The following is a 10,312-nucleotide window of genomic DNA, read 5'->3' as shown; positions in this document are numbered from 1 at the left end:
GGTGGAGGCAGGGTTCGAGCCTGAACCTGTCAGTTCAGAGCACATACCACACAACCTGACAGTCCAGAGCACATAGCACACAACCTGACAGTCCAGAGCATATACCACACAACCTGACAGTTCAAAGCACATACCACACAACCTGACAATTCAGAGCACATATCACACAACCTGACAGTCTAGAGCACATACCACACAACCTGACAGTCCAGAGCACATACCACGCAACCAGGCATCCATTCTTTTGTAAAATATTGTATTTTATCAAAAAGTTCTTTGATGTACCATCTACCTAGATGAGGGGTAATGTAAGGCACCATGGAGATAGAGCTTTCGCTATAAACAAAACATAACCAGATATAATGAACGCTGGGGTCTAATTATTCTTGATCTAGCTTATCAAATTCTTCTTAAATGTAACGTGAATGTTATGTTAGTATTTCTTTTTACAATGACATTCAGTTTGGTCATAACATTTGTTATGAAAGAGATTGTTCTTTGAAATCTGTGTGAACACGTCTACAGAATGTTTTGAAGACTTTATTTAAAGTGTAATTTGAGGAAATGAGGAAAGGGTGGACCACTCCTCCTCTTGAGATGTGAATTGAGTTGTCTACCCTCTTGTCATGTGATATTAAACTGAAAAATATGACCGCTCTCAGACTCTCAATTAGTAGCCTGACTAAGCAGCTGAAAATAAAAAAAAGTTTAAAATAAAAATTTCTAAAAAAGTTTTAAAAAATTAAAACGAAACAGAATGTTGTATTTCACCTGAATACCTGGACTTCCCTTTCTTTGGTGAGAATGTAAGAACTACTTCTTCTCCCCCCTTCCCTTCTACACTCACATCTCTGCTGGCGTCTGTGTTCTCGCGTCCTGCCTACCTGTAGCACCGCCAAAATGCACGCGCTCTCGTATAAATTCGCAGGGAGCCCCCGTTTTGCTTTTCGCGTGAGTTCACATCTTTCTCGCACGGGACGCAGTCTGGGCGCTTCCTCCCCCTTCTGTGTGTGTCTTGTACTCGGACTTACGGCCCTGCCCTGTCCAAGCCCGCTCCCCCTCCCTTCACACTTTGACCAGACCACGTGATTGTCCGTCATCATGTCCGAGAAGCCGGAACTGCCCGCTGGATACCTGGGTAGTCAGCCCAAGTTTGGTGAGCTGGGTCTCCAGACCCTCTCCCACGACAGCCCGGAGTTCTCAGTGGACAATAATGGAGAGCTGGAGATCAAATTCAAGGCGCCAAGACCTGTTAAGGTAAGCAGACACAAAATTAGATTTACCTCTTGATCTTCAATTATGTGGTGTCTATCTATATAAGTCATCCCTGAGCTGATAATTTTCGAGACTCGAATTGTTTTATCTTGTATAACTTTTCGGGTAATAAATTCATTTCAAGAGCCTGGACTATAAATTAGGTTTGTAATATATAATAAAATCCTTATTTAGACAAAGTGTTTCTACTAGTTTAGATTGATTCAGTCACTTAACAATGTTATGTATCACATTTAATTAAAAGCACTATTCAGTTTTAAACTATGAACTTTCGGAAATTAGAGCGTGTTACTAATTTTGTAGGCAAATTGTCTAATTATTGCTAAGCTAAGTCTTATTAAATTAAACTGATTCCTGTTCATATAAATCTTACAACCTTTAGTGTTATAAGAAAACTTTTTTTTTACTATGCATATTTGATATTTACTCTTTGCGCAAACCATTAATTCCAACAAGGAGTTTTTAAAAAATGTCAGCATTTTCTAAAAAAAAAACAAACAAAAAAAAAACAACAACAAAAAAAAAAAGCCTTGTATATTTTTTTTTCTTTTTAAATTTATTTCTAGCTTAAGAAGGTGATGGTGGTCGGATCAAATCTGATCGAATCGGATTAATTAGAATCTGACTGGATCCGGTTGGATAAGATCGTAATTGAATAAAAAAAATTACTAGTTTTGGGATCGAACCCATATCATTTGGGTTGTTAACGCAACAATCTATTAACATGGCTGCCAGTTTCAGAAAGTTCCATAGGCAAGAAACAAACTACAGTTTAACACGTATTTGAGAAAAACATTGCTAACAAAGCTATTGAGATTTTAAGCATAAAAAAATCACCCTCCTCTTCAAAGAAAATCCACCGATCACAAAATCGAATAGATACAAAAGCTCTTTAGTTCCTTTGGCAATTAAATCTTCAACAAACTGTAACTTACTGTTGTAAATTTCACATGTATTGTTCAGGAGAAACTGGGGTGTGCTATAGTGTACAAATTGTTTGCTTCAATCGTGTATTGTTTTTTTTGTAATGCACAGTTGTACACAAAATTTTCTCATAGATAATAAAGATTATTATTATTAACATTATTATTATTATCTTCATCTACTCATGCAGTAAGTATAAGTTAAAAGAAGGAATAGAATAAAATGTTCATATTGATGGGGAATTAGTAAAGTTCCCCTTTCAGATCTTGCGATCCATGGGGGAGTTGATGTTGAGGTCATCTGTTTCTTTGGCCAGCGGTTAAAGAGCAGGGTGTCATGTGGCCAGGACAACGACCAACCGCCTTCACTTTTCCCAATTAAAGCCAGGTACCCATTAAAGTTGGTTGGACTCAAGGGAGCCCTAAAAAATCCCGAAATTCAAAATTCTATTCTTCACCGAGATTCGAACCCAGAACCGCAGGTACAGAAGCCAAGCGCTTGACCACTCAGCCACCGCGCCCCTCTATGGGGAATTAAATGCCCTAAAAACATTTTCCTGCCCATGCAATGATAGCCTCAATTTAAAAAAGATTAAAACAAAAATAACTTACTGTTAAACCAGACACAAATAACAAAAAAAAAAAAAAAAACATTTTAAACATTAAAGGATTATAAGCCTGAAATTTACAATAAGTCTCCAAATGTTTGATTTAAAAATGTCAATAATTGGCAAAGTTTCTTTCTTTAAAAGTCTCTTGTTCTATTGGATGGATGATATAAAAAAAATACTCTTTCCAGTTGGGAACAGTTAACTCGGGTGTTGTGTAGTCATCACGATGACTACAGGTATCTATTGTGTTTCACTAATGTAAAGTCCTCGTCTCGATGATAGGATTTCAACTCAAAACTTGACAGCTGTGAAATGTAAATTGACACAAAGATAAAGGCACACTCCTCGTTCCATAGGCTAGGACAAATTTGTACAAATGCTTCTTCTCCCCTAGTGCTATTAACGCATGGAATGGGTTGCCTGAGTCTGCCAGGAAAACCAGTGACTTGGCAGAATTTACGTCATTGGTTAACATGCATAACTAGATTGACCTAGGAACACGTGTAAGATGTAATCATCTTCTTTTTTAACATATAGCCTGTATTTAAAAGATAAGATTTAATGATTTCAAATTTAAAGATTGGAAATGACTATTAAAGACAGATAAAGTAGACCTTTCAGAATGGACCGATAGGGCAGTTAATGTAAAGCTCGTCTGTTTCTATGGCCAACGGTAAGTAAGGGTGTCATGTGGCTAGCTCAATGACCAACCGTCTTTATGTTTCCTATCTAATGTCAGTTATCCATTAGAGATTGGCGGACTCATGGACGTCCCGAGAATGTCGAAATAAAAAAAAAACCAGTTTTTGTTGAGATTCTAAACCAAGAACCCCAGGTTCTTACGCCGAGCCCTTTACTCAGCCATTACGGCCCCGCCAACCACCACCACCCCTTCCTCCCCTTAAAAAAACGAAATTTAATTATTGTCTTAGCTTTCAACTAACTAACCTTAACCTATATCCTTTCTATCATGTTACGCCCAGACTATTTTTTTAAATAATTAATGTATTATTTTTTTTAAATAATTCACAAATTTACCTCCCTTATTGTTCTTTGTGATGTTTCATCTAACCAGATGCTTTGATGTTCATCCTATTGGTTAAAAACTAACCTCATTAATTGAAGCCTGCCGTGTTTTTAACTAACCACATGCTTTGATGTCTATTCTTCCAGGTTACAACTAACTTGATCAACTGCAAGACAGACCAGGAAGTCACCGAATTCGTCTTCACACAAACCAAAGATAAGGAGCTCCACTTTGTGTTAGTTTTCCCCGAGGCAGGCTACTTCAAGTTTCAAATCTTCGCCCTGGACGCCTCGGACGAGAGCAAATCCCTGCCCAACGTCTACAATTACCTGATCAATGTCAAGGACGCATTGAAGGCGGCCTACCCTTTCCCCAAGCAGTACGCCCAATGGAAAGACGGCTGCTACCTCTACTCTCCTTTGGTTCTCAACGCCAAGACCAGCCTGGCCAAAGTGGATTTCAAAGTCTTCATCCCCAACGCTAAAGCTGTGGCCGTCGTGGCCGCCGGGGAGTGGTTCCACCTGACCAAGAAAGGGGACAACTGGGAAGGTACTGCCGCCCTGAGCAAGCACCGAGGAAAGGATGTCAAAGTGACCTTAAACGCCAACTACGGCGCAGACGAATCCAAGTACGCCACACTTCTAGAGTACATCATTTAAGCGGCCCATCGATCACCTAGAAAATTTAAATATTTAAATTTAAAAAAGGTCACCATTGCAATAGTTCTGTTTGTCTCACATCAGGGCATTGTTCAGCATTGATCATAAAGGCGAACATACTTTTATGCACCTCTCTTCTATCTCAATTTTTTATTTATTTATTTATTTATATTATTTTTCTCTCTCTCTCTATGTTCCCTTCGAAGATCACCAGGGAATATATTACAAGCCAAAGTTATTTTATTGCATTTTGCACATGTTCTGTTTGAAATCTGTTTGAACTTGAAAGTTTTGGCCTGTTCAAATTATTTCAGCCAAAAACCTGGCCAGTTTCGATATTTGTTTACATTGGACCGTTTAAATTTCTGTTCAAACAGAGGATCTGCTTCTTGTGTTCTTTCGTTCTACATTATTTTACATGTCCAGACTGTATTTTTTTTTGTTAAATTGTATGCAGTTATCTTGTAAGAATGCGCTTGTTTGGCTGAGCTAGAGAAAGAATGACTTAGCTGACTGAATTTGACTTTTAAAGTAATTTAGATAAATGACAGTAGAATTGATTTTCAGCGATAGAGAACTATATTTCTTGAAAGTGACTGGAGACTGATTGAGACGCTGTGCGTTCTTCAACTACAAAGAAATGTCTGCTCGGGTGTATGAATACATTGGTATTTTATTCTCTATTTACACTGATCAATGTGTTTTGTACTTTTCTTACTTTGTTTTAAAAAAAGGCAAAAAAATAAATAAATGTGCTTTGCTCATGGACTGCGATAGACTTATTCAATTTATTACATATATTTTTCTTATAATTTCTTTTGCTTGTTTCTTTTTTTCGTTCTTTGTGCCTTTTGATAACAATTTCATTTTTGTTTTGTAGGGTACAATGTGCCTACATTTATAGAACGATATATTACTTCATATAGAAGCCTAATAGAAGCACAGATTTAGTTTATAGAATTTGAATAAATATGAACTTGAAATAAAGAATAAGATGTTTCGATAGATAGATAGATAGATAGATAGATGTTGATTTATTTATTAGTACATGGAGGCTGAGCGGTAAAGCGCTTGGCTTCCGAAACGGATGGTCCCAGGTTCGAATCCTGGTGAAGACTGTGATTTTTAATTTCTGGATCCCAAGGGCACTCAGCTCTAATGAATAGTTGTGTTAAAGGAAAGACGGTTGGTTGTTGTGCTGGCCACGTGACACCCTCGTTAACCGTTGACACAGAAACAGGTGACCATTATATCATCTGCCCCATAGATCTAAAATGACTTTTTAAAGTAGATAGATAGATAGATAGATTCTTCTTCTTCTAGCCAGCTTTATTGATGCTGAGCTGTGAGCTCTTTTGCAGACTGTGGCAAGGAAAAATAGTTTCCTGTTTTCTTCAGTTGTTCGGCACTGCCGTACAGGGTGCTGGTTATTTTGGGTTGTAGTGGAAGTAGGGTCTGCCTAAGGTGGGTTAGGAAGGGGCATTCAAAGAGGAAGATAGATAGATAGATAGATAGATAAACACAAACCAGGAGGAATGAACTCTAACAATCAAATGTTGCATGACTTGAGTTAGCACGTTCTTTGTTTACCTCCCCTGTCATAGTTGTTCAAAGCCTCTCTGTTCACAGACCTGAAAACTCAAAAGTAATTACAGTTTTTGGTCCAATGACTAGACAACATTATGTTTGTAGCACCACACATCATCAATCACACACTTTAACCACATATTCTACTTATAGACATACACACACACTGACTGAAAAAAACACTTTAATTAATGTTTAGTCACAGCCGCACACGCACACACACACACTTAATCTCAACCCTTCACGGTTTAACACACATACACATGCCAAGAAATTCCTCTTCGTCACATCAATATTTTAAGGATGCCTCACGCAGGTAAGCCTGCCCAGCCTTTCCTCCCTAGTTCAGGTCATCTACCTGCCCCCCCACTCACAGGTATGAGATCCTCTTTCGTTTACTCACACACACACACACCCCACACACACACTTCAACATAGAAACACACACAACTCTGTCTGCCTCCATCTATTTCATTCCTGGAATCCTATTTTTTTAAAAGTAGCTCACGTTTGCAAATCTACATCCAAAATCCAGTCATTTATGTCTTAATGCTTTTACCTGTTTTAAAACAAATATTTTCCTATATTTTCCATTATCTTCTGAGGTATAGTACAAGGTACACATAAATACATACTGTATAACGTCTGCGTTCTTGGGTGATTGCGGATTTGAACACCACGTGTTAGTTTTAGTGCCATTATTCTCTAGTTACCATATTACAAAGTTTAAGTCAACTCACTCTGTCTGTCTGGTAAAAAGTTTGTACACGTTATTTCTCAGACACTCAATCTCGGATCAAGCTGAAATTTTGCACAATTATTTCTATTACCTGACAACACAAGAATCAATTTGAAAAATTAGCCAGTTAGTTAATTAAATATTGGTAGTTAATTATTTTTTAATTATTTTGTTTGGTATCTCGAACAACGGAAAAAAATGTACTTAACTGAAGTCGTGGTATGAGCTGAATTAGTCCCCTTTATATGTCGCCCGTTTTACAGTTAGTTTGAATTAAATAATAGATACAATCTTTTATTTTCAATCACCTCACTAGCAATATGGTTAGTATGTCGGCTCGAGGAGGCTTGAGCCATGAGTTTCAATTCAGGTCGTTCCCCTTTTAAATAAAAATAATGTCAAAAGCGATTACGATAAAATTTAACCAGATATACTTTTTTCAAATGACATGACTGATCGAAACTAATTGATACAATTACACTTTGTATAAGCTTTTTTTTTAGCTTAATTTAAAAAAAAATTGTGTACATGTCTAGACTTCATGTTATTTTAGGCTTATGTGACTGTTGACCTCTGGGTAGTACGCAGGGGCGTAACTAGGGATTTGGGGGCCCGGGGGGGATTGACCTCTTTGGGGGCCCCTTGCATTTTGACATTCGACATATGACATGAGATAATGTACGCAAAAATATATAAGCCCCAAATCAAATTGGTTCAGTATATCAATAAACTTAACAAAAAGTAATCATCAAGACTCTTCTAATGAATAATACCGTTGTTTATTAGTTAAATAATGCACAAGTGACAAATCTAAATTGATATCGCTTCACGTCGTGCATTCTGTGCAGCAAAGACATCTATAACATCAACTACATCGATACTTTCTAGTATTTGTGACTTCACTGGCATTAAAACCATGATAAGCCTTTCTTGCGTCATTGTGCTCCTGAGATACTTTTTGATGAGCTTGAGCTTTGAGAATGATCTCTTACATGACGTAATGGAAGTGGCCTGAGTTAGCGGTATTCGGAGGAGGTTGCAAAGTCTGAGCACACGTAATTCCCATATGAAGCCTGTTTCCTCAATATGTCTATTGGTGATTGTATTACTGTTTGTTGATGAAAAGTGCTCGTGCATCAATGACATACCCGGTAATTGAAAAAGCGATTTTCCATTTATTTCATCATAAAAACAGGAAAAGTAGCACAGTTTGTCATAAGCGTGTCTTCTAACAGGTGTCTTGATTCAAAAAGAAACCCAAAGGTATCCATTTTCTTTCCAGCCTTTGCAATCTGCCCTTCATCTCCATATGAAATCTGTCCAGCACTTCTGTCGCAACACGTTTGAATTGCAGTTGTATTGACAGTCCTACATTAGAACTCAACTTCCCATCAAGTCTTTTCTTTCATATGGTTGTTTTGATTACAGGGAATCCATAGTATTCACTACCTTCTTTTGCTTTTTCGATGGATTGGGTTTTTGTCAGTTTCTCATCATTTTGCAGAAAGCATTAAAGGGTACTAATTTCTTTAGCAGATTCCCGTATATGCAGTCCAGACTTTTGTAGTTTCTTCCGAACTATATTAATTGGGCACAGGAGCTTTGACCAGAATTCCAGATAGGCAAAAAATTCTTAATTTTCCACTGCATGAAGAAGATTCTGTTCTAATATTATATGATATTACATCATTGTTAGTTGTTTATGTTTTGTGCGAAAGCAAAAGGATTCTGAGCATACAAAAGTGGGAAAGATCCATATCTTGTTATGCTCGAGTATAGAAATACTCCGATAAGAGGACTGCCGTATTCACCATCACAACTACTGACGAGTAGAAGACTCAGGGAATCATTCCAACTTATCACAAACTATTGAAACCATCGGTAGCTGAAAACGAACGACAGATGAAAAGCTAAATGAAATACGATGCAAAAGCAAGACTACCTAAAGATTATTCTGTCGGAGAGTTCATCTAGGTCAAACATGGCAGAAAGCAGTTGTCATAAAAAAAAATTCAGCACCCAGATCTTACATCATAAAAACAAACAATGGAAAAACATACAGAAGAGATCAACGCTTTTTAAATAAGAGTTTCGATGAAGACATCTCTGGGTACTATGATACCGATGAAGACAATGAACTGCAAACTGTTGGAACAAACGAAACAGACAGTTATAGACCAACGTCTAGAGAACTTGTTGTTCCAGTCAAGACAACCAGAAGTGGACAAATTGTTAAAGTTCCTAGTAGACAGTGCCGGTCGCAGTGGGCGCCGCGCTTTCATAGGCCCCGCGCTAATTCCAAGTGTACATTATTAAATTAAACAATTATAACGTATATAAAAAAAACAGGGTTTTCGCGACCTCCTGATTTTTCAGGGCCTCCAGGAAATCTCATGAAAAGGCAAAATATACGATAAAGTCATGAACTTTTTTTGAATTTATTCAAATCTCCTGAAGAATAGACGAAATTGACATTTTGGGGTGCCAATAAATAAAAAGTGGCATTGCGAGCTTTCATTTGATAAAAAATTATTGCAAAGACGAAAGTAGGACTATTTTCTAATTCAAAAAAAATATTTTTGACATTATGCTTATCCCTACCCAGACTAGGGCCCGCACGATCCGTTTCGCATAGGGCCCCGCAAATGCTAAAGCCGGCCCTGCTAGTAGATATCAGTATTAAGAACTTTAAAAGGAAGGGTGTGATAATAACTTCATTAGGAAGGATGTATTAATATTATATGATATTACGTCATTATTTTTTGTTTATGTTTTGTGCGAAAGCAAAAGGATTAGATCATTAGATGTAAATAAAAAGAGAAAGAGAGTTTCCATTGAATTGAGGAAAGATGAATAAAGGGGTAATAACTCGAGTGTGAATTTTGATTCTGAAATTATAGACGCCAAACCCGAATAACGGACAATTTTAGCATTGTTAAGAATAACTTTTAGATCGATAATACTCGATTCTGTAAATTTTGCTTCAAGGTTAATTAGTGTAGCCATATAATACTCGCTGTTTAAATCTATTATTAGTAAAGGTAACAAGATACCTGGAATTCGCTGTATATCATGCAGTTTTATTCGTGGCAACAAAGTTTAAAATGTAAGACCAATTTTTTTTGCAATTGATCTCTGCGGCAAAAATATTTTTAAAATGTCAACAAAGTCAACGTACTGATAGACCTAGATCTAGGTTTAGTCTTTGTGATAAATTTAATCCATAACTGTTGATAAAAAAAAGACACCCGTTGATACTATTTGTCAATCAAATATATTAATTTATGTATTTACAAATAAATTTCGGACACCCATTTGGGGGCCCCCCCTAGGTGGGGGCCCGGGGGGATTTTAAAATTCTCCCCCCCCCCATCCCCCCCCTTAGTTACGCCACTGGTAGTACGTGCGGACTAACGAAACGTTAAAGATCAAAAAGATTCTTTTTGGTGGGAAAATGGACTTTCAAACGGCTTGGTCACCTGGTACTGTGC

General features: G+C 37.3%; 1 protein-coding gene across 1 annotated transcript; it reads left to right on the top strand.

Annotated features, from left to right (window-relative positions):
- Positions 1-930: 930 nt before the first annotated feature.
- On the top strand, positions 931-5,264 carry LOC106062984 (uncharacterized). Its single transcript, XM_013221295.2, has 2 exons — positions 931-1,257; positions 3,983-5,264. Exons 1-2 carry the CDS (start codon positions 1,102-1,104, stop codon positions 4,493-4,495), a joined length of 669 nt encoding a protein of 222 aa, XP_013076749.1. The 5' UTR covers positions 931-1,101; the 3' UTR covers positions 4,496-5,264.
- The last annotated feature ends 5,048 nt before the right edge of the window (positions 5,265-10,312 follow it).

This window comes from Biomphalaria glabrata, chromosome 1, assembly GCF_947242115.1.
Source record: "Biomphalaria glabrata chromosome 1, xgBioGlab47.1, whole genome shotgun sequence".
NCBI lineage: Eukaryota > Metazoa > Mollusca > Gastropoda > Planorbidae > Biomphalaria > Biomphalaria glabrata.
The sequence above is the reverse complement of the archived record's forward strand: the minus strand, read 5'-3'. Positions and strand labels throughout refer to the sequence as shown.

Coding starts and splice junctions, on each gene's coding strand:
- LOC106062984 (XM_013221295.2), top strand. CDS start 1,102: ATGTCCGAGAAGCCGGAACTGCCCGCTGGATACCTGGGTAGTCAGCCC. Junction 1,258..3,982: donor AGGCGCCAAGACCTGTTAAG/GTAAGCAGACAC, acceptor CTATTCTTCCAG/GTTACAACTAACTTGATCAA.